The sequence below is a fragment of the Mustelus asterias genome, chromosome 1 (assembly GCF_964213995.1).
Source record: "Mustelus asterias chromosome 1, sMusAst1.hap1.1, whole genome shotgun sequence".
Classification (NCBI taxonomy): domain Eukaryota; kingdom Metazoa; phylum Chordata; class Chondrichthyes; order Carcharhiniformes; family Triakidae; genus Mustelus; species Mustelus asterias.
Window position 1 is genome coordinate 120,780,136 of NC_135801.1, and position 24,917 is coordinate 120,805,052.

General features: G+C 42.1%; 1 protein-coding gene and 1 pseudogene across 7 annotated transcripts in view; one reads left to right on the forward strand and one right to left on the reverse strand.

The window, feature by feature from the left end:
* LOC144496920 (calcium uptake protein 3, mitochondrial-like) overlaps nt 1-24,917 on the forward strand; it is a 173,924-nt gene that overhangs the window by 39,939 nt on the left and 109,068 nt on the right. Inside the window, exon 1 of one of the 7 annotated variants that reach the window (XM_078217587.1) lies at nt 4,163-4,277. The exons of the other annotated variants lie outside the window; for them this stretch is intronic. Within the exon in view, the coding sequence (XP_078073713.1) occupies nt 4,241-4,277 (37 nt within the window). The 5' untranslated portion in view covers nt 4,163-4,240. Of the gene's footprint in view, nt 1-4,162; nt 4,278-24,917 lie in introns of those variants that run through there. 7 annotated transcript variants of the gene reach the window in all.
* On the reverse strand, nt 19,869-23,775 carry LOC144501376 (autophagy-related protein 101 pseudogene; annotated as a pseudogene).

Sequence of the window (24,917 nt, forward strand, 5' to 3'; positions counted from 1 at the left end):
TTGAAGGGTCCTGACTGGAAAGATGTGATGTAACAGTTCAATGAAATTTATAGCTTTATGTCCTAGTCATAAAAAAGACTGCTGTTATGTACATAGTAAAGCTAATTGTGTGAAGTATGTTGATGATGGGCAATTAGAGTCAATGGAGACATTGGTTAGTTTATTATCTTGGTACATAAACAATAATTTGGATTTGGTACTAATGCAAATGCTTATGTAAACGTCTTCATTCCTAACTAAATACCTAAAATGTCTAGTTCAACATTTTATACTGTTTTCAGTATAATTAGGGTTTACAATTTTAATTTTGTTTTCACTGAGTTCTGTTACAAGGACTGCAATTTTCACATCTATATACAAAGAAAAAATATAGTATTGAATATTTTGTAATTATTGCTGCTGAAGAGATGGTTAGACAATTTTTTTAAACAAAATCTGTATGACTTATAAACCTCACCTTTTATAGTGCTTAATTTAAAACAAAGACTAAAACATTCTAATTTTGTGATCAAATTGTTAAGTAGAATTGGAATGTTAATCATGGGTCCCATACTTTACTGTCCCAAAGCTTTTCTTTAGTTCTTTGATTAACTGCTAAGTAAATTTACATTATTGGGTGTATTATTATTTGAATTTTTATTCAGTTGTGGGATATGGCTGCTGCTGTTATTGCCCTTCAGCCACTACCTTGAACTTTTGCAGTGTTAGATACACCCATAACGCAGTTAGGCAGTGATTTCCAGAATTTTGGCCCATTGATGTTGAAGGAACCGCAATTTACTTCTACGTCAAGATGATGTGTGATTTGGAGGGGAACTTGCAAATGGAGGTGTTCCCATGTACCTACTACCCTTGTTCCACCACAGGTTGACAACGCTTTAAAAAAGCTAACCAAGCACTAGGCTTAATTTGTAGAGGGATTGAATTGGAAAGTAGTGAAGTTATGATAAACCTGTATCAAATCACACTTAGCCGAGTATTGTGTACAGTTCTGCTTGCCATTTTATAAAAAGGATAAAGAGGCAGTGGAGAGAATGGAGAAAAGAATTTACAAGGATGATACCAGAAATGCATGTGCATACATATCAGGAAAGGATTGATGAGCAGGGTTTCTTTTGTCTTGAAAAAAGGAAGGCGAACCTAACAGATGTTATTCAAAGTATGAAAGGTTTGATAGAGTGGATACTGAGAGAATGTTTCCTTTTGTGGGGAAGAGCATAACGAGAGAACTTCAATATTAGGTAGCCACCAAGAAATCCAATAGGCAATTCAGAAGAAATTTCTTTACCCAAAGAGTAGTGAGGGTGTGGGACATTCTACCATGGGGAGTGATGGTGAATAGTATAGATCCAATTAAGAGGAGACTAGAAAAGTATTTGAGAGAAAAGGGAATAGATGGTAGATTTAGATGAGGAAAGATGGGTGGGAGAAGGCGTGGTGGAGCATAACCACTGGCATGGACTGGTTCGACCGAAAAGCCTGTGTATCCTACACGCTATAAATCTTGAGTAATTCCATGTACTGTAGGCTGTAGAGGGTGTGGATTTGGAAGTTGCTGCTGAAGAACCCTTGACAAGTTGCTGCATTGCACTTTGTAGATGGTGTTCACTGCAGTTGTCATGTGCCAGTGGTGGAGAAAATTAAGGTTTAAAGGTGATGAATGTGGTGCCAATCAAGTGTGCTGCTCTGTCCTGGAAGGTGTTGAACCTCTACAGTATTGTTGGAGCTCTACTCATCCTTTCGAGTGGAGAGTAGTCAGTCACATTCCTGACTTGTACGTTGTTGATGGTGGAAAGGCTTGGAGAATCAGGAGGTGAGTTAGTTACCACAAAATACCCAGTCTCTGACCTGCTGTTGTAGTCAGAGTAATTATGTGATGCTTTCAACTAAGTTTTTGGTCAATGGTAACACCTCATGATGTTGATGGTGAGCTGTGGAGTGTCATGGGGAGGTGTTAGACAGTCTTGTGGAGATGGTGTGATCGACATATGTGTGGCATAAACATTACTTGCCACTTATGAGCCCAAGGCTGAGTGTTGCCTTGGTATTACTGCAAGCAGGCATGAGCTGCGTGGAGTCATAGACTGCTTTATTGGTCCGGATCCAGGGTGAGGTATCTAAATGGATACAAAATTGGCTTCTTGACAGAAGCCGGAGGGTGGTTGTAGAGAGTTGTTTTTCAAACTGGAGGCCTGTGACCAGGTGTGCCTCAGGGATCAGTGCTGGGCCCACTGCTATTCGTCATTTATATTAATGATTTGGATGAGAATATAGGGGGCATGGTTAGTAAGTTTGCAGATGACACCAAGATTGGTGGCATGGTGGACAGTGAGGAAGGTTATCTCCACTTGCAGCAGGATCTTGATCAATTGGGCCAGTGGGCTGACGAATGGCAGATGGAGTTTAATTTAGACAAATGCGAGGTAATGCATTTTGGTAGATTGAACCAGGGCAGGAGTTACTCATCTAGAGGTACATGTTCATAGCTCCTTGAAAGTGGAGTCACAGGTGGACAGAGTGGTGAAGAAGGCATTCGGCATGCTTGGTTTCATCGGTCAGAACATTGAATACAGGAGTTGGGACGTCTTGTTGAAGTTGTACAAGACATTGGTAAGGCCACACTTGGAATACTGTGTACAATTCTGGTCACTCTATCATAGAAAGGATATTATTAAACTAGAAAGAGTGCAGAAAAGATTTACTAGGATGCTACCGGGACTTGATGGATTGAGTTATAAGGAGAGGCTGAATAGACTGGGACTTTTTTCTCTGGAGCATAGGAGGCTGAGGGGTGACCTTATAGAGGTCTATAAAATAATGAGGGGCATAGACAAGGTAGATAGTCAATATCTTTTCCCAAAGGTAGGGGATTCTAAAACTAGAGGGCATAGGTTTAAGGTGAGAGGGGAGAGATACAAAAGTGTCCAGAGGGGCAATTCTTTCACACAGAGGGTGGTGAGCATCTGGAACAAGCTGCCAGAGGTAGTAGTTGAGGCAGGTACAATTTTATCTTTTAAAAAGCATTTAGATAGTTACATGGGTACGATGGGTATAGAGGGATATGGGCCAAATGCGGGCAATTGGGATTAGTTTGGAGGTTTTTTTTTAAAAAAAGGGCAGCATGGACAAGTTGGGCCAAAGGGCCTGTTTCCATGCTGTAAACCTCTGTGACTCTGTGTTTTTGGTTAGCAGTGAAACAAGGATGCTTGCTGCTGACCTCAAAGAAAGCTTTATTGCAAGATCTAGTGATCTTTGTGAATGTCCAGTAAAGAATGCTGCAATCAGTTATAGTATTGCACAAGGATAGAACTGAAATTTTTGTGTGGAGCAGCAGTGATGTCATCATGCTGTCCAACCAACCAATCACATTAAAGGATTTGCACAGTTGCCCAAACAGGAAACAAAAAGCAAGGAAATAAGATCACTTGTAAAAGATTATACATAGGAAAAAATGGTTGGGATAGACCTGTGGGGTGAAGGTAAAAGCTAAAATATTCTGAAAAACTTTTAAAAAATTATTTTTAAAAAAGAATTAGGTGATAAACTCTAATTACTTCAATATTACTGAATTATGTGTTGTAACATTGGATTTGAGTTGATACTGGCAAAAAAATGTGCATGCTTTCATTTATAATTGTAGGTTCCGGACACTTCATCCACCGTGTAAGGTTACAGTTGTATACGAATTATAAGTTCTCTATTCATGTTGCATTTGAAAGCTAACATTCAGACTTCTCTTAAGTAGAGAAATGAAGCATTGGGAAAGAAAGAGTTAAGTTGTTCAAAGGTGTCAGGGTTTGCTGTCCTAGTATCCAACCTATTTCCTTGCATTCTCTCAACTGCTTATGTCAGTCAATACTACTCTCTAACTATGGGCTTCCAGTTTCACCAGACTAGAGTTCTCAAAAAATGTTGAGTTCTATAGGTCACACCCACCAAAAGTACTCAGTTTTTGAAGGTTTCTTTTATTTACAAAGCTAGTCTAATTCGAAAATTTCATTCAGTTTCCAGAGTCTGCTGTAAAACTGGGCACCATCATTGAAGTATCTTTAAATAGATTGTTATTCAGATGGATGGCCACTGTTTTTCCCTGCATTTTCTACTTGTATGGGAAAATTTTGTTTTATGTTTTGGCATTGTCAATTGTAATTTTTTAAAGTTCTCCCAAAGCTGTGCGAGTGATTACACAACAAATGTTCTGCTGCAAAACATGTAGATGGCTACATAAGGAGATCAGACCATGTGGAAAACTCGAATTGAACTTTTAACTATCACTGGTGAGCATCTAGTTGACACAAGTAATTGAATAGATTTTTTAATTTCCAATTTTTGTAAGTAGCTGTGTTTCCAATGCTTTTGAAAATAAAGATATCTTTGTGTTCCAGCATTCTGGTTATGGAATGTTCAGTGGTTCATTCCTGAAACTATCCTATCCTTTTTTGACCTACATTACCTCCCGATTAAGCACACCTTGGTTTTCAAATTCTTCCGTGCACTTGTTCTTTTCTTATCTGTAATCGCCTCCAACCCTGCACAGCCCTATTTTATTCACTCTGGCATTGGTGACCATGTTTTCAGCTGCCAAGTTCTTAAACTCTGAGATTTGCTCTCTAAACCACTTTGCCTTGCTACCTTTCCTCCCTCTTTTAAGATACAACTTAAAACCTACCACTTTGACCAAGTGTCCTAAAAAATTGTTGGTTTCTTTCATGTCCAATTTTATTTGGTAATGTTTCTGTGAAATGCCTTGGGACATTATACTAGATGCTTTGTAAATGCAAGTCTTTATGTCGGCTAAAGGAATTCATGTAAAAGAGAAAAGGTTCAACTCCCAGATGGCTCCATTTGTGTTGCCAGTCAAAAACAGCAATACAGACAGGAAGATCTTTTATACAAACTGGCTAGTTTGCTAAAGTTTGCCTCTGTTCCACTGAAACTTAAGAAGCGTCATGACCATATAAAAGGTGTTTCCTTAAAGTAGTCCACGAGTTAAGAATTTGTGCGTGTATATGTAGCTCCTTTTTAATTTGAGTGATTCAATTTAAAAAATAACCCAGCAGACAAGCTTTAGTCTTAAACAAAACGAAACCTACTGCTGAAAACTACTAAGATTAAAGTAATAAAGTTATCTAAAATACAGATACAAAGATTAAAATGCAGATAAAGGGAAAAGATACTTAAAGATCTAAGTGCCAAATTCACATAAAAATGGGAGTAACGCCTGCTGTTTTTTAGCAGGATTTTCAAAATGAATCTCCCACACAGTGCCTCAGGGAGATTCACACTGAAAATCCAGGGGCGAGGCCTATTCCCGCTGGAGAGGCCGCAGCTTAGTGCTGAGCGGGCCACTGTGCATGTGTCGATCTGTCATAGCGGAGATCGGCGCTTGCGCAGTAGCCCTGCACTGCCATCTGCACCCCACTCCAATCGCTGTCCTCCCAGACGTCTCTGGGCCTATCCCAACCACCCCGATGGTGAGTCCCCATCATTCCCTTCCCTCCCTCTGTCGTGGATCCCTATGCAGAGTGGCAGCGCGATCCCCCCACTCCCACCGATTTCCCCCCAGCTAGGCCCCATCCCCTTGGCACTGCCCAATGCCTGGTGGGCAGTGCCATGGTGCCCCTTGGGCAACCCTCTTACCCTGGCCTCCTGGGGGGCTTCCATGGCCACCCTTCACTACAGCAGGGTCGTGCCGCCAGCTCCCCATTAGTGGGGAGCTGTTGTAAACCCCGCTGGAGTGAACTACTCCTGGTAGCGGAGGCTAGCGTGCCCGAAGACTTCAGACCCTGGCCCACTAATGGGTTGGAAATGCTAATCTTAATATTTAAATCAGCTCCATGCCGAGCAGCACAACGGGCTGGGAGAATCGCCACTGAGATTTCAAATTAGTCTCTGTGAGATATCATTGCAGGTCTATTACTTTAATTCCTTCTTTCTGAAGTGAAGGAGTTAAACTTGAGATTCTGTTTAGAAATTGTGATGGCTTCTGCAGTCAACCAGTCGGTCTTTGCCTTTTTTGGTGGACTCAGCAGGTTTGTTGGGAAAAATTTGATCATGATTTGGTTGAAAGTAATATCTCCAAGCTTGCTGCCAATGCAAAACTAGGTGGGAATGTGATTAGTGAGAGGATATTAAGAGGGTTCAAAGCAATTTAGGTAAGTTGAGTGAGTGGGCAAATACTTGGTAGAAGCAGCGTAATGTGGACAAGTGTGAAATTATCCACTTTGGTAGGAAAAACTGAATGGTGGAGTCTTACTTAAATGATGATAGATTGAGAAATGTTCATGTACAAAGGGACCTGGGTGTCCTTGTGCAGCAAGCAGTTAAGAAGGCAAATGGTATGTCGGCCTTCATTGCAAGAGGAATTGAGTACAAGAGCAAGGATATCTTACTGCAGCTGTACAGACCTTGGTGAGACCACACCTGGAGTATTGTGTGCAGTTTTAGTCACCTTACTTAAGAAAGTATATACTCACCATAGAGGGAGTGCAACAAAGGTTCACCAGACTGATTCCTGAGGTGGCAGGATTGTTGTATGAGGAGAGATTGGGTGGACTAGGCCTGTATTTACTGGAGTTTAGAAGAATGAGAGGATCCCATTGAAATGTATAAAGTTCAGGCAGGGCTAGACAGATTGGATGTGGGGTTAATGTTTCCTCTAACTGAGGGTTTAGAACAAGGGGTCACAATCTTGGGATATGGGGTAGGCTATTTAGGACTGAGATTAGGGTAATTTCTTCACTCAGAGGGTTGCGAACCTGTGGAATTCGCTACCAGAGGCCAAGTCACTGAATTTATCTATGAAGGAAATAGATTCCTAGATCCTAAAGGCTACAAGAGGTATGGGCATGAATATTGCATTGAGATGGAGGATCAGCCATGATCATCTAGAATGGCAGAGCAAGCTCGAAAGGCCAAATTACCTACTCCAATTTGTATGTTTCCTATATTTCACTAATTTGTGATTATGGCATTTGTAGATTTCCTGGATTCTTTTGGCAGTAAGAGTTTTAACAACAGGTTAAAGTCCAACAGGTTTATTTGGTGGCAAATGCCATTAGCTTTCGGAGCACTGCTCCTTCGTCAGATGGAGTGGAAATCTGCTCTCAAACAGGGCACAGAGACTCAAAATCAAGTTACAGAATACTGATTGGAATGCGAATCTACAGCCAACCAGGTCTTAAAGATACAGACAATGTGAGTGGAGGGAGCATTAAGCACAGGTTAAAGAGATGTGTATTGTCTCCAGACAGGACAGCCAGTGAGATTCTGCAAGTCCAGGAGGCAAGCTGTGGGGGTCACTGATAGTGTGACATAAACCCAACATCCCGGTTTAGGCCGTCCTCATGTGTGTGGAACTTGGCTATCAGTGTCTGCTCAGCGACTCTGCGCTGTTGTGTGTCGTGAAGGCCGCCTTGGAGAACGCTTACCCGAAGATCAGAGGCTGAATGCCCGTGACCGCTGAGGTGCTCCCCCACAGGAAGAGAACAGTCTTGCCTGGTGCTTGTCGAGCGGTGTTCATTCATCCGTTGTCGTAGCGTCTGCATGGTTTCCCCAATGTACCATGCCTCGGGACATCCTTTCCTGCAGTGTATCAGGTAGACAACGTTGGCCGAGTTGCAAGAGTAGGTACCGTGATTTAGGTAACTTGATTTTGTGTCTCTGTGCCCTGTTTGAGAGCAGATTTCCACTCCACCTGACAAAGGAGCAGCGCTCCGAAAGCTAATGGCATTTGCCACCAAATAAACCTGTTGGACTTTAACCTGGTGGTGTTAAAACTCTTACTGTGTTTACCCCAGTCCAACGCCGGCATCTCCACATCATTCTTTTGGCAGAACAGCCATTGATTTCTTAATACCTCCCTCTTAGTCCTCACTTGGCCAAAAACGTCTCTCAAGTTATTTTTTAGAGGTCTTACTGGGGGGGTCTGCACCCAAATGACTGTTCTCAGCCTGACTTATCAGAATTAAAGCAAAATGGCTGCTATGTTAATTTTGATGAAGCATTGTTCCACAAGGCAAAGAAGTTAATTATGTTGACATCTCTTGAAATAAAAGAGTTTATCACACCTTTTAGAATTCAGTCGATATCCCAGAGGGACCGTTGCATTTTTAATGACTCTTCATAGCTAACTCTGGAGATATAAGCCTGACAAGTTTGAATAAACATTGGAAGGGGCCATGTTGTCTGCCTCTACTTCCATTTTGAAACAGGCTTTTAAACTCAATGTAAAGATTTGAAAACAGAATTATGTCTTTAAAACAGTTGTCCTTAAAATCTTTAAATCACTTTTATGCTTTTGCAACATAAGGGAAATGTCCATGGTTTAGGCCCTGATCACTATCCTCCATATGTGGACATAATCAAGCAACCTACCAATACTTACTGTCACGCATAAATAACGGCCAAATGATCAAACTAACTGGTACCCATGGTACTTCAGCCAGGGGTTAATAGCCTCAGGACAGGGAGGAAGAAATTTGTTGAATGTTGGAAAGACCAGGAAAAAAGTGAAATGCATGGCTTTTTAAAAACCTCCCCAAGTAAAGGATTTCCCCAGAAAAGCAAACTATAGATGTGTTCCAAATGATTTTGAACAGCAAGCTGGAAAACGGTGTTCTGCTCTCTCAAAAATAAGGGGATAATGACCATCAAAACTCTTTTATTCGTGTGAAGTTGATTGTGGTATACATATTGGCCAGGACACGGAGGCTAACATCACTGCTGTTCTTGGAAATGCTGCCATGGGATCTTTTTTATCCACCTGAGAGAGCAGAGAGTGCCTTGGTTCAACACGTGTAGCATTCTCCTGGTACTATATTGTATCAGGGAGATGAAATTGCTCGGCCTCTGACGGAAATCTTTGTCGCTTCTTTGAACACAGGTGAGCTCCCTGAGGATTGGAGGATAGTGAATGTGGTCCCGTTGTTTAAGAAGGGTAGCAGGGATAACCCAGGAAATTATAGGCCGGTGAGCTTGACGTCCGTGGTAGGGAAGTTGTTGGAGAGGATTCTTAGAGACAGGATGTATGTGCATTTAGAACGGAACAATCTCATTAGTGACAGACAGCATGGTTTTGTAAGAGGGAGGTCGTGCCTTACAAATTTGGTGGAGTTTTTTGAGGAAGTGACAAAAACGGTTGACGAAGAAAGGGCCGTGGATGTCATCTATATGGATTTCAGTAAGGCATTTGACAAAGTCCCACATGGCAGGTTGGTTAAGAAGGTTAAGGCTCATGGGATACAAGGAGAAGTGGCTAGATGGGTGGAGAACTGGCTTGGTCATAGGAGACAGAGGGTAGGGGTTGAAGGGTCTTTTTCCGGCTGGAGGTCTGTGACCAGTGGTGTTCCGCAGGGCTCTGTACTGGGACCTCTGCTATTTGTGATATATATATAAATGATTTGGAAGAAGGTGTAACTGGTGTTATCAGCAAGTTTGCGGATGACACGAAGATGGCTGGACTTGCGGATAGCGATGAGCATTGTCGGGCAATACAGCAGGATATAGATAGGCTGGAAAATTGGGCGGAGAGGTGGCAGATGGAATTTAATCCGGATAAATGCGAAGTGATGCATTTTGGAAGAAATAATGTAGGGAGGAGTTATACAATAAATGGCAGAGCCATCAAGAGTATAGAAGCACAGAGAGACCTAGGTGTGCAAGTCCACAAATCCTTGAAGGTGGCAACACAGGTGGAGAAGGTGGTGAAGAAGGCATATGGTATGCTTGCCTTTATAGGACGGGTTATAGAGTATAAAAGCTGGAGTCTGATGATGCAGCTGTACAGAACGCTGGTTGGGCCACATTTGGAGTACTGCGTCCAGTTCTGGTCGCCGCACTACCAGAAGGACGTGGAGGCGTTAGAGAGAGTGCAGAGAAGGTTTACCAGAATGTTGCCTGGTATGGAGGGTCTTAGCTATGAGGAGAGATTGGGTAAACTGGGGTTGTTCTCCCTGGAAAGACGGAGAATGAGGGGAGATCTAATAGAGGTGTACAAGATTATGAAGGGGATAGATAGGGTGAATGGTGGGAAGCTTTTTCCCAGATCAGAAGTGACGATCACGAGGGGTCACGGGCTCAAGGTGAGAGGAGCGAAGTATAACTCAGATATTAGAGGGATGTTTTTTACACAGAGGGTGGTGGGGGCCTGGAATGCGCTGCCAAGTAGGGTGGTGGAGGCAGACACGCTGACATCATTTAAGACTTACCTGGATATTCACATGAGCAGCCTGGGGATGGAGGGATACAAATGATTGGTCTAGTTGGACCAAGGAGCGGCACAGGCTTAGAGGGCCGAAGGGCCTGTTCTCCTGTGCTGTACTGTTCTTTGTTCTTTGTTTGTTCTTTGAGTGTCAGTCTTGATTTTTATGCTGAAATCATGAAGTGGGCCTTGAAGCCAGAACTTTAAGATACTACCATTTGGTACATGGTTTACAAAATACCATTTTACCATATGTTAATTTCTAATACTTTGTATTATGCATCCTAAAGTACCGGTATGCACGTTTTAGTGTAATAGACCATTCTATGAATTTGTCACAGTATGGCAAGCACAAGTGAAAAGCTACTTTCAAAATTATCACTGCTGTGGGGAGTCCTTTCTTAAAATCAAACTCATTAACATTCGTATAATAATTATAGGCAGTAATACAGTCTTAATTAACCGCTGCTAAACTGGTGAAACATTACTTTTGAAATTTTGAACCACTTAATTACATCACTGCTTTGTAAAACACTGGCATTATCTTTACATATGTTGATACTATTGATCCATGAAAATGTGAGCATAATAAGCATATTGATCACATTGATTTGTTTTCTGCTTGAAAATGTTAGTATGAAGCACCTTCTCTAGATTTACATTTTTTTTTCCTAATGAGAATACATGATCAATAATCTAATAATTTAAAACCGTTTGTATTCTGCATCTAGTCCAGGAGATTTTGGTTTTTCAGCAAAGGTCAGAAGATATATTGGCAATCATTATAAAAGTCTCCTTGGGAAAACAATTAGGCAGTCTGCATTGATTCATCCATCACTTAACTGCAATCCTACACTGCATATCACTTGAATGGTGTTTGAAATAGTGTGTTAAAAAAGTACCAATTTAACATCAGGTGACCTCCTCTGTAGCCTTGTTAAAATGTCAAAGTGGTAATTGACTCAGTTATTAGCAAAGTATTATTGTTTTGAACTGTGATGCAAACAAATCTTTGGTTGGGTGAGGAATAAAATTGCTGATTCTCCTACCTGCTACTCTTTCAACCTGTAACTGCTTAATTTTAGTTCTCAACCTATCATGGAAGAGGAGACACTCAGGCTATTACAAAAGAAGAGACAGGGCAACCAAAAGTAAATTATTGTTCACAAAATACCATATTCTCACAATTGTTCATACTGTAACAGAAGATAAGCTGAAAAATCTCCAAGCAAAAGTAACAGTTACAAACTTAGTGCTCTGTGGCATAAAAATGGTTAGCACGACTATCTTTTTTAAACAGTTTAAGATAAATCTGGATCTGTCAGCTCTACCTTTAATTACTCTTTCCTAAATTAGAGGATTGGCAGGTTCACTAAATTGGGAAATTCCCAAGTATAGGGTCTCTTTAAAGCAGATTTCCCATCCTCATCAATTTGTTCCCCATTTAAGAACTACTATGATCTTTTCAACTATCGATTACCATTGATCAATGGTTTCTGGTTCTTGTCTCTGAATAAAAATGTTTATTTTCTTTAGGTTTCTTTTTTTGTAGTTGATTACTGCTACTAGAGTAGAAATTGCTTTTAGGTGAGTGTTCATGTTGTACTTGACTGGAAAGTATTTGATGCTGTCACTGTCTGTCTCCAATGGTAAACATTCAATTTTTTAGCAGCAATACAAGTCACCTTGACAAAAATATGACAAAAGAACACTTTTAAAAGTGCCAGCATTGGTTGGCCATTCCTAATTGTTCTTGAAAAGCTGGTGTAATTAGACCCACTGTGTTGCTAGGATGGAGTTGCAGAATTTTGACCCAACAACAGTAGAGGAATGGTGATATAGTTCCAAGTCAGGATTGCCCTAGATGAAATGCTTATTTGGAGAGCTGGTGCAGACACAATAGGCTGAATGCCTCCTTCTGCACTGTTAACAAGAATCTGTGATTCTGTGTGTGGCTTGGAGATGAACTTGCAGATAGTGATGTTCCCATGCATCTGTAGCCCATACCTTTCCATAAAACCATAAGATGTAGGAGCAAAAGTAGGCCATTTGGCCCACTGCATCTGCTCCGCCATTCAATGAGATCATGGCTGATCTGATATAACCCTCAATTCCACTTTCCCACCATATCCCCAAAACCCTTGATTCGCTTACTGATTAAAACTGTCTATCTCAGTCTTGAACATATTTAACAACCCAGCCTCTATAACTCTCTGCGGCAAAGAATTCCAGAGATTCACTACCCTCTGAGAGAAGAAATTCCTCCTCCCCTCTGTCTTAAGTGGGTGACCCTTACTCAGATTATGCCCTCTGGTGTTAGACTCTCACATAAGAGGAAGCATCCTTTCAGCATCTAACCTGTAAAACCATTTGTGAATCCTATATGTCTCAATAAGGTCACCTCACATTCCTCTGAACTCCAATGAGTACAGGCTCAGCGTACTTAAAGATGTGCGGGTTAGGTTGATTGGCCAGGTTAAAAAAAAAATTGCCCCTTAGAGTCCTGAGATGCGTAGGTTAGAGGGATTAGCGGGTAAAATATGTGGGGGTAGGGCCTGGGTGGGATTGTGGTCGGTGCAGACTCGATGGGCCGAATGGCCTCCTTCTGCACTGTAGGGATTCTATGATTCATAAGAAAATTCCTCCATACCTGGGATCAACCTAGTGAACCTTCTCGGGACTGTCTGCAGTTCCAGTATATCTATCTTTAGATAAGGTGACCAAAACTGCCCCCCCAGGTGTGGTCTAACTAATGCCTCGTATAGTTTTAGAAAGGCTTCCCTATTTTTATTCTCCTTTCCCTTTTAAATTAAGGCCAATATTCCATTTGCCTTCCTAATTACCTGCTGAAGTTGCATGCTAGCTTTTTGTGATTTATGCACAAGGACCTCCAACCCTCCTCTGCTGCAGTTTTCTGCAGTTTTTCTCAATTTAAATAATATTCAGCTCCTTTATTCTTCCGACCAAAGTACATAACTTCACATTTTCTGACATATATCCCATCTGCCAAGTTTTTGCCCACGCACCTGTCTGTATCCCTCTGTAGACACTTTGTGTCAATCTCACCACTTGCCTTCTCACCGATTTTTGGGTCATCTGCAAACTTGGCAATAGTACATTCAATTCCCTCATCTATGTTGTTAATATATAGTGTAAATGATTGTGGCCCCAGCAAGGATCCCTGTGGCACTCCACTAGTTACAGGTTGCCAATCTGAAAATACACCTCTTAACTCAACTCTCTGTCTTCTATTAGTTAGCCAGTCCATACTAATCTACCCCCAACAGCATGGCTCTTATCTAATTAAGTAGCCTTTTGTGCAGCACCTTATCGAACGCTTTTTGGAATTACATCTACTGGTTCCCCTGTATCTATCCTGCTCGTTACCGCCTTAAAGCATTCTAATAAATTTGTCAGGCATGATTTAGAAACATAGAAACTGGAAGCAGGAGTAGGCCATTTAGCCCTTCGAGCATGCTCCACCTTTCATTTTGATCATGGTTGAACATCGAATTCAATATCCTGATTTCCCCCTTCACCCCCATATCCCTTGATCTCTTTTGCCCCTAGAGCTATATCTAACTTCTTGAAATCAGACGATGTTTTGGCCTCAACTATATTCTTGTGGTAGTGAATTCCTCACATTCACCACCTGCTTGGTGAAGACATTTCTCCTCATCTCAGTTCTAAAAGGTATACCCCTTATCCTCAAACTATGACTTCTAGTTCTGGACTCCCCCATCATTGGGAACTTTCTTTCTGAATCTACCCTGTCTAACCCTGTTAGAATCTTATAACTTTTTATGAGGTCCCCTCTCACTCTTCTAAACTCTAGTGAATATAATTCTGACCAATTTAGACTCTCTTCATATGACAGACCTGCCATCCCAGGAATCGCTGCACTCCCTCTATAGCAAGAACATCCTTCCTCAGATAAGGACACACACTACTCCAGATGTGGCCTCAACAACGCCCTATACAATTGCAGCAAAACATTCTTATCCCTATACTCAAATCTGCTTGCTATGAAGGCCAACATACCATTTGCCTTCTTTACTGTTTGCTGGACCTGCACACTTACTTTCAGTGACTGATACACAAGGACACCAAGGTCTCGTTGAGTATCCATCTTTCTCAATTTGCACCTATTCAAGTAATAATCTGTCTTCTATTATTGCTACCAAAGTGGATAATCTCACTTTCATACACACTATACTGCATCTGTCATGCAGATGCCCACATACTCAGCCTGTCCAAATCACGCTGAAGCATCTCTGCATTCTCCTTACAGCTCACCCTCCCACCCAACTTCGCATCATCTGCAAATTTGAAGACTAATACATACAATTCCCTCTTCCAAATCATTAATATATAATGTAAACAGTTGGGTCCTTGCACAGATCCTTGTCGAACCCCACTAGTCACTGACTGTAAATCAGAATAAGACCCATTTATGCCAACCCTTTGCTTCCTATCTGCTAACCAGCTTTCTGTCCATCTCGACATTACCTGCAGTCCCATGTGCTTTATGTGAGACGTTGTCGAAAGCCTTCTGAAAGTCAAAGTAAACCACATCCACTGGTTCTTTCTTGGTCAACTCTACTAGTTACATCCTCAAAGAATTCCAATGCATTTGTCAAGCATGATTTCCCTTTTGTAAATCCATGCTGATTTTCATAGAATCATAGAAATCATAGAAACCCTACAGTGCAGAAGGAGGCAATTCGGCCCATCGAGTCTGCACCGACCACAATCCCACCCCACATATTTACCCGCTAATCCCTCTAACCTATGCATCCCAGGACTCTAAGGGGCAATTTTTAACCTGGCCAATCAACCTAACCCGCACATCTTTGGACTGTGGGAGGAAACCGGAGCACCCGGAGGAAACCCACGCAGACACGAGGAGAATGTGCAAACTCCACACAGACAGTGACTCACTGCCTTAATCATACCACTGGAAGGCAGTGGTATGATTATACCACTGCCTTCCAAATGCTGAGTTATGAAATCCTTGATAATAGACTCCAGCGACTTCCCCAGTACCGACATTAAGCTCACTGGTCTGTAGTTCAACTGTTTTCTCTCTCCCTCCATTTTTGAATAGCGGGTTTACATTAGCTACCCTCCAATCTTTAGGAACTTTTCCAGAGTCCAAAGAATTTTGGAAAATAGCCACCAATGGATCTACAATTTCCAGGGCCACTTCCTTAAGTACTCTGCGATGAAGATTATCAGGACCTGGAGATTTATCCACCTTCAATCCCATCAACTTCCCCAAAACCATTTCTCTACTAATGCTGATTTCCTTTAGCTCCTCACTAAAACATGTTTCTCTCCGCACTTCTGGTACATTATTCATGTCTTCCTTTGTGAAGACTGAATCCAAGTACGAATTTAATTCCTCAGCCATTTCTTTATTCCCCATTATGAATTCTCCCATTTCTGGTTGTAAGGGGTCTACATTCGTTTTGTCAATCTTTTTGTCTTTATATACCTATAGAAACTTTTACAGTCAGTTTTTATATTCCCCGCTAGCTTACTTTCATACTCTATTTTTCCCTTCTTAATCAATCCCTTGGTCCGCCTTTGCTGAATTTTAAACTGTTCCCAATCCTCAGGCCTATTGCTTTTTCTTGCCAATTTGTATGCTTCTTCCTTGAATCTGATACTATCTCTAATTTCCGCTGTAAGCCATGGTTTGGGCCACAGTTCCCTTAATACTCTTGCGCCAAACAGGAATAAACAACTTCTAGACTCCACCTATTCATTCTTTAAGTGCCTGCCATTGCCTGCCCAATGTCTTTCCTTGCAGTAATGTTTCCCAGTCCATCATGGCCAATTCATGCCTCATACCATCATAGTTACCTTTATTCAGATTCAGGACCTTGGTCTCAGAACCAACTACATCACTATCCACCTTGACAAAGAATTCTACTGTATTATGGTTCCTCACCCCCAAGGGTTCTCTCACACACAGATTGCCAACTAATCCTTGCTCATTGCATAACACCCAATCCAAGGTGGCCTGCTCCCTTGTTGGTTCCTCAACGTATTGCTCCAGAAACCATTCTGCTTGCACTCCAGAAATTCCTCCTGTATTGTACTGTGACTAATTTGACTCTCCCAATCTACATGCGGATTAAAGTCGCCCATAATCACAGATGTTCCTTTAACATATGCATCTCTGATTTCCTGCTGAATGCTTTTCCCACTACAGCTTGGTGGTCTATATACCACCCCCACCAATATTTTTTCCCCATTGTTGTTTCTTAACTCGACCCATACATATTCCACATCATCTATGCTAATATCTTTCCTCAATATTGTATCAATATCATCATTAATCATCACCTTTTCCTTTCTGTCTGGCTTTTCTAAACACTAAATAGCCCTCAATGTTTAGTTCCCATCCTTGCTCACCTTGGAACCACATCTCTGTAATGCCAACTATATCATACCCGTTTACATCTATCTGTGCAATTAATTCATCCATTTTGTTTTGAATGCTCGAATACTATATTATGCAATACTAAATGCTCTGCTATTACATTCTTTATAACGGACTTTAACTTTTTTCCAATGATGGAAATTAAATCAACAGGCCTATAGTTGCTTATTTTTGCCTCCCCCCATTTTTGAATAAAGGTGTTACATTGGCAGTTTTGCAATTCTCTGGGACTTGAGAATTTAAGGATTCTTAAAAGATTACTAACAGTGCAATCACTGTCTCTGTAGTTACTTCCTTTAATATCCTGGGATGTAACCCACATAGTTGCTCTTGTGTGTGGTTAATAATTTGATTTGATTTATTATTGTCACATGTATTAGTATACAGTGAAAAGTATTGTTTCTTGCGCGCTATACAGACAAAGCATATCATTCATAGAGAAGGAAAGGAGTGCAGAACATAGTGTTACAGTCATAGCTAGAGTGTAGAGAAAGATCAGTTTGATGCAAGGTAGGTCCATTCAAAAGTGACGGCAGCAGGGAAGAAGCTGTTCTTGAGTCGGTTGGTACATGACCTCAGACTTTTCTATCTTTTTCCCAAAGGAAGAAGGTGGAAGAGAGAATGTCTGGGGTGCGTGGGGTCCTTAATTATGCTGGCTGCTTTGCCGAGGCAGCGGGAAGTGTAGACAGAGTCAATGGATGGGAGGCTGGTTTGCGTGATGGATTGGGCTACATCCACGATTATTTGTAGTTTCTTGCAGTCTTGGGCAGAGCAGGAGCCATACCAAGCTGTGTTACAACCAGAAAGAATGCTTTCTATAGTGTATCTGTAAAAGTTGGTGAGAGTCGTAGCTGACATGCCAAATTTCCTTAGTCTTCTGAAAAAGTAGAGGCATTGGTGGGTTTTCTTAACTATAGTGTCGGCATGGGGGGACCAGGTTGTTGGTGATCTGGACACCTAAAAACGTGAAGCTCTTGACCCTTTCTACTTCGTCCCCATTGATGTAGACGGGCATGATCTCCTTTACACTTCCTGAAGTCGATGACAACCTCCTCCATTTTGTTGACATTGAGGGAGAGATTATTGTCGCCGCACCAGTTCACAAGATTCTCCTAACTCATTCCTGTACTTTGTCTCGTCATTGTTTGAGATCCAACCAACTACAGTGGTGTCATCAGTAAACTTGAAAATAAGAGATGCATTACGACACTTTCAACATTTTAGTTTCTGCAAAATCTAATTGACAAATGCCGAAAGTCATTTCTGAATACTTTCCCTTATCTCCTTTGTAAAAGGAGCACTAAAAGTTTCAGAAAAATATATTTTGTTCTTAATTTTTACCTCCTTAATTGCAGTCTAACATAAGAGAAATGTGCTATATCTACTGTCACAAATAATACAGGAATAGGCCCTTCGGTCCACCAGGCCCATGCTGACACATGACACCTTTCTAAACTAAAAACCTTTTGCCTCTTCACTGTTAGTTTCCCTCTATTCCTTGCCTGTTCATGTATCTGTCAGGATGCCTCTGAAACGTTGCTATTGTATATGCTTCTACCACCTTCTCTGGCAGCACATTCCAGACGCTCACCATCCTCTGTGTAAAAGAAAAATAACTTGTCTCTTGTGTCTCCTTTAAACTTTCCCCCTTTTACGTTAACCTATGTCCCCTAGCACTTCACATTTCTACTCTGGGGAAAAAGACTCCAACTATCCATTCTATCCATGCCTCTCATAATTTTGTAAACTTTTTCTGGTCACCCCTCAGCCTCTGGTGTTCAAGTAAAAACAAACCAAGTTTGTCCAATCTCTCCTCATAGCTAATACCATCCAAACCAGCAACATCCTGGTAAACCTCCTCTGCACCCTCTCGAAAGCCTCCACATCCTCCTGGTAGTGTGACGACCGCAACTGTCTGCAAAATTCCAAATGTGGCTTAACTAAAGTTCTATATAGCGGCAGCATAACTTGCCTATTTTTATACTCTATGTCCCAATCGATGAAAGCAAGCATGCCATGCAGTAAACCTCTATGACTCTATATGCCTTCTTGAACACCATATCCACCTTGTTGCCACTTTCAGGGAACTTTGGACCTGTATGCCTAGATCCCTCTATGTTAACGCTTTTAAGGGTTCTGCCATTTACTGTCTACTTCCCTCCTGCATCAGGGGATTTTCACAGTAACTTTATTGCAGTGTTAATGTAAGCCTACTTGTGACACTAATAAATAAACATTAAACCTCACGCTTGTCTGGATTAAATTCTGCCATTTCTCCGGCAAGGTCTCCAGCCTTTCTAAACCTCGCTGTATCCTCTGGCAATCCTCCTCATATCCACAGCTCCCCCAATCTTTGTGTCATCCACAACTTACAATCAGACCACCGACATTCTCCTCCAGATCATTTATATATATATATATATATATATATATAACAAACAACAGCACTGATCCCTGGGGAACACCACTGATTGCAGATCTCCAGTCAGAAAAACACCTACTATGACTCTGCCAGTTTTGTATCCATGTTAGAATAGAATCATAGAATCCGTACAGTGCAGAAGGAGGTCACCTCGGCCCATCGAGCCTGCACTGACAACAATCCCACCCAGGCCCCATCCCCGCACAACCTCATGTATTGCCCCTGACACTAAGGAGCAATTTAGCTTGGCCAATCAACTAAACCCGCACACCTTTGAATTGTGGGGCAAAACCAGAGCACCCGGAGGAAACACACGCAGACACGGGGAGAATGTGCAAAATGCACACACACATTCACCCAAGGCCAGAATCGAACCCGGGTCCCTGGCGCTGTGAGGCAGCAGTGCTAAACACTCTGCCGCCGTGCCGCCCCATTTGATGGGAAAATTATCAAGAGCTAAGCGTGGAGTGCTTGAACCTGGCTGTCCTGTTACTACTACTCCATTCCAATAACTCGCATTTTTTTCTCTGACCACACCAACTTTTTTTTTAAAATAAATACACGTAAACTTTGCTAAATCTTCTCCATGCCAAGCATAACTAAGAGAATAGAATTTAACAAGAAATCTCCTCACAGCGTTCTGGATATAATTTGGCAGAGTTTCAAATCGGACAGATTCCCCAGAACCGGTTAAAGAGGAATAAAAACAGCAGAATGGGAAGATCAGGGAATGAGGAGTAAAGTCAAAATGCAACAGCGTCAGTTTGGGGTTTTTTTGGTAGTTACTGGACAGATTATAAAGCCAGGGTGTCCTTGATCAACCTCCTCATGGTGGTACTGGCAGATGTCCCAAGGGAATCAGTGATCTGGTAACTGATTTTGTACAGGTAAGGCTGTACATGTCTCAGGCTCGTGTCAAAGACATTGTCCATCTCCGACTGTGTTGGCTTTTGGGCACATACCCATGCTGGGCCATGACCTCTATGATGTTGTTGATGATCTTGCCTAGTTTCTCGTCCACCTTCTCACAGCAGATCTGCCTTTCCTGCTCATTAGCCAGGTTCACCACGTTGAGTTTGAAGGCCCACACCTCCCATGGGATACACTCATCCAAGAATGGCCAGCGAGGCTTATTCGTCTAGTAGAACTCCAGGGAGATTTGACCACTTCCATTGCTGCCAGAATGATGAAGGGCGTCCTTAAACTCGCCAACGGATCAGCGCAGCATGTGGTCCAGCTCGTTAGAGGAGGCCAGCACATAGCTACAGTCAATGAAATCACAGTCCTCGGTGCTCACTTGCCGTGTTATCAGCTCACCGTGGATTCTATGTGACTTCAACTTCTGTATCAGCCTGTCATAAGGGACCTTGTCAAGGCCTTGCTAAAGTCCATGGAGACAACATCCACTGCCCTGCCTTCATCAATCATCTTTGTCACTTCCTCAGAAAACTCAATCAAGTTTGTGAGACATGACCTCCCCTGCACAAAACCTTGTTGCCTATCGCTACTAAGTCTATATTTTTCCAAATGTGAGTAAAAGAACAAAGAAAATTACAGCAGAGGACCAGGCCCTTCGGCCCTCCAAGCCTGCACCAACCAAACTGCCGGACTGAACCAAAACCCCTCCTCTTCCGGGGATCATATCCTTCTATTCCCACCCTATTCATGTATTTGTTAAGGCACCCCTTAAAAGTCACTATCGTATCTGCTTCCACTACCTCCCTCAGCAGTGAATTTCTGGCATCCACCGCTCTGAGTAAAAAAACTTGCTTTGTACATCTCCTTTAAACCTTGCCCCTCATACCTTAAACCTATGCTCCCTAGTAACTGACTCTTCCACCCTGGGAAAAAGCTTCTGACTATCCACTCTGTCCATGCCCCTCATAATCTTGTAGACTTCTATCAGGTCGTCCCTCAACCTCTGTCGTTCCAGTGAGAACAAACCAAGTTTCTCCAACTAGCTAATGCCCTCCATACCAGGCAACATTCTGGTAAATCTTTTTTGTACCCTCTCCAAAGCCTCCACATCCTTCTGGTAATGTGGCGACCAGAATTGAACACTATATTCCAAATGCGGCCTAACTAAAGTTCTATAAAGCTGCAACATGACTGGCCAATTTTTAAACTCAGTGCCTGGCCGATGAAGGCAAGCATGCCGTATGCCTTCTTGACTACCTTCTCCACCTGCGTTGCCACTTTCAGTGACCCGTGTATCTGTACACCCAGATCCTTCTGCCTATCAATTTGCCTCTTAAGGGTTCTGCCATTTACTGTATATGTCCCACCTGTATTTGACCTTCCAAAATGTATTGCCTCACATTTGTCCGGACTTAACTCCATCTGCCATCCCTCCGCCCAAGTCTCCAACCGATCTATATCTTGCTGTATCCTCTGACGGTCTTCATCGTTTTTCACAATTCCACCAACCTTTGTGTCATCCGCAAACTTACTGATCAGTAAATAAGTAAAACCTGTCCTGAAGAATCTTCTCCAATCGCTATCATAAAGGTTTTAATTTCCCGGATTATCCCTGGTTGCCCTTCTTAAACAAATGAACAACATTGGTTTTTCTCCAGTCTTCTGGGATCTCTCCTGTGACTGAAAAGGAAACAAAGATTTTGTACATGACCGTAGCCCTCGCCTCCCTCGGTATTCTGGTGTAGACCCCATCAGGTCCTATGGACTTGTCTACCTTAATGCTTTTCAAAACATTTTTCAAGAAATTGAAAACGGATAAGGCTCTTAAGGAATACAAAGATTGCAGGAAAGAGCTTAAACAGGGACTTGGAAGGGCATAAAGGGGCAATGAAATGTCCTTGGCAGACAGGATTAAGGAGAACCCCCAAGACATTTTATGCTTCTATAAGGAGGAAGAGGGTAGCGAAGGAAAGGGTAGGTCCACTCAAGGACAGTGGAGGGAATTTGTATGTGAAACCAGATGAGGTGGATAAGGTCCTTAATGAGTACTTTGCATCAGTTTTCACAAAGGAGAAGGATGTGGTGGATGGTGAGAGTAGAAAGGAGCATGTTGACATTCTAGGACATGTTCAGATAAAAAGGGAGGAGGTTTTGAAAAACGTGAAGGTGGACAAGTTCCCAGGGCCAGATTGGGTCTATCCCAGAATACTGAGAGAGGTGAGGGAAGAAATTGTTGAGGCCTTGGCCAAAATCTTCGTATCCTCTTTAGTCACGGGCAAGGTACTAGAGAATTGGAGACTAGCTAACATTGTTTCTCTGTTTAAAAAGGGCAAAAGAGACAATCCAGGAAATTACAGGCCTGTGAGCCTTACATCAGTTGTGGGAAAATTATTGGACAAGATCCTTAGGGACAGGATGTACTCACATCTGGAAGAGAATAGACTTATTAGTGATGGGCAGCATGGTTTTGTGAAGGGGAGGTCGTATCTCTCAAACTTGATTGAGTTCTTTGAGGAAGTGACAAGAAAAATTGACCAGGGCAGTGGATGTTGTATACATGTACTTTAGTAAAACCTTCGATAAGGTTCCTCATGGCAGTCTGATACAGAGGTGAATTCATATGGGATCCGAGGTGAGCTGGTAAGATGGATACAAAACTGGCTTGGGCATAGAAAGCAGAGAGTAGCTGTGGAAGGGTACTTTTCTAACTGGAGGTCTGACAAGCAGTGTTACACAAGGATCAGTGCTGGGGCCTTTGTTGTTTGTAATATATATAAATGATTTGGAGAAAAATGTAGGTAGTCTGATTAGTAAATTTGCAGATGATACAAAAATTGGAGGAGTAGTGGATAGTGAGGAGGATTGTCAGAGGATACAGCAGGATATAAATCGGCTGGAGACCTGGGCCGAAAGATGGCAGATGACATTTAAACCGGACAAATGTGAGGTGATGCGATTTAGAAGGTCTACTGCAGAAGGAAAGTATACAGTAAATGGTAGAGCCCTTAGAAATATTAATATACAGAGGGATCTAGGCGTTCAGATCCACAGTTCCCTGAAGGTGGCAAATCAGGTGGACAAGGCTGGCCTTCATCAATTGGGGCATTGGGTATAGGAATTGGAAAATCATGTTGCAGCTGTATCAGACTTTGCTTAGCCCATATTTGGAGTATTGTGTACAATTCTGATTGCCACACTATTGGAAGGATGTTGATGCATTGGAAAGGGTGCAGAAGAGATTTACCAGGATGTTGCCTGGTTTGGAGGATATGGACTATGAAGAAAGGTTGAACAAACTTGGATTGTTTTCATTGGAGCGCCGGAGGATGAGGGGGGATCTGATAGAAGTTTACGAGATTATAACAGGCTTGTTTAGAGTGGATAGTCAGAGTCTTTTCCCAGGATCGAAGAGTCAATTACTCAGGGGCATAGGTTGAAAGTGAGAGGGAGAAAGTTTGAAAGAGATGTATGGCAAGTTTTTCACTCAGAGGGTGGTGAATGCCTGGAATGTGTTGCCGGAGGAGGTGGTGGAAGCAGATTCTATAACAACGTTCAAGAGGCATCTGGATAGATACATGAATAGGCAAAGAATAGAGGGATATGGACCACGTAGAGGCAAGAAAATATTAGATTAGAGAGGCATCTGTGTCGCCAAAGACCTGGTGGGCTGAAGGGCCTGTTCCTCTGCTGTACTGTACTTTGTTCTAAAACACCCAACACCACCTTTTTTATATAGACGTTCCCTAGAATATCAACATACCCCTTTCTAGGCTCACCATCCATCATGTCCTTCTCATTTGTGAATACCAATGCAAAGAATTTGTTAAGGACCTCACTCACTTCCTCCTGCTCCACGCATAAATTACCTCCCTCCTTTGTCCTTTCGTGGACCTGCCCTTTCCCTAGCTATGCACTTGCTCTTCATATACTTATAAGATGCCATGGGATTTTGCATAGTCAGCATTGAGCATGCTGACTATGTGCTAGACCTCAATTCATGCTAAGGGTATGGAAAATCTGTGTTAAAAATGACTACCCATGGTCCTTCTCCCTCCCCCTTTCTACATTTATCTAGTAAAAGGAAGGTGGAGACTCTGTTATCACAAGGCCATCTCAGAAATTTAGACACAAAGACAGGATTCAGCAGCATACATCAAAACATTTCTGGATTTTGGGGACCTTTTGTTTTATTTGGAAGACATCACTGCAACAGTCATAACTGCTGATAGAACTTTGCAAAATGTATTTTAAAAAGTTACTTAAAACATGTAAAAAGCCATTTTTCTCACCATATTCACATCAGTGTTTTCACCACACGCTTTTTAATCTAATATTGCTTTCTTCTTTAACCTCCTCTTGGGAAATAGGAAGGGCAGGTGACAGAAGTGTTAGTGAGGGATCACTTTGGGGACCAGTGACCATAATTCCATGAGTTTTAAGATAGCTATGGAGAACGATAGGTCTGGCCCAAAAGTTACAATTCTAAATTGGGGCAAGGCCAATTTTGATGGTATCAGACAGGAACTTTCAAAAGTTAATTGGGGGAGTCTGTTGGCAGACAAAGGGAAGTCTGGTAAGTGGGAGGCTTTCAAAAATGTATTAGCCAAGTTCAGGGTAAGCACATTCCTCTTGGGATGAAGGGCAAGACTGGTAGAAGTAGGGAACCCTGGATGACTCGGGATATTGAGGCCCTGGTCAAGAAGAAGAAAGAGGCACATGACATGCATTGGCAGCTGGGACCAAGTAGATTGCTTGAAGAGTATAGACGGTGTAGGAGTAGAGTTAAGAGAGAAATCAGGAGGGCAAAAAGGGGACATAAGATTGCTTTGGCAGATAAGGCAAAGGAGAATCCAAAGAAATTCTACAAATACATAAAGGGCAAAAGAGTAACTAGGGAGAGGATAGGGCCTCTTAAGGATCAACAA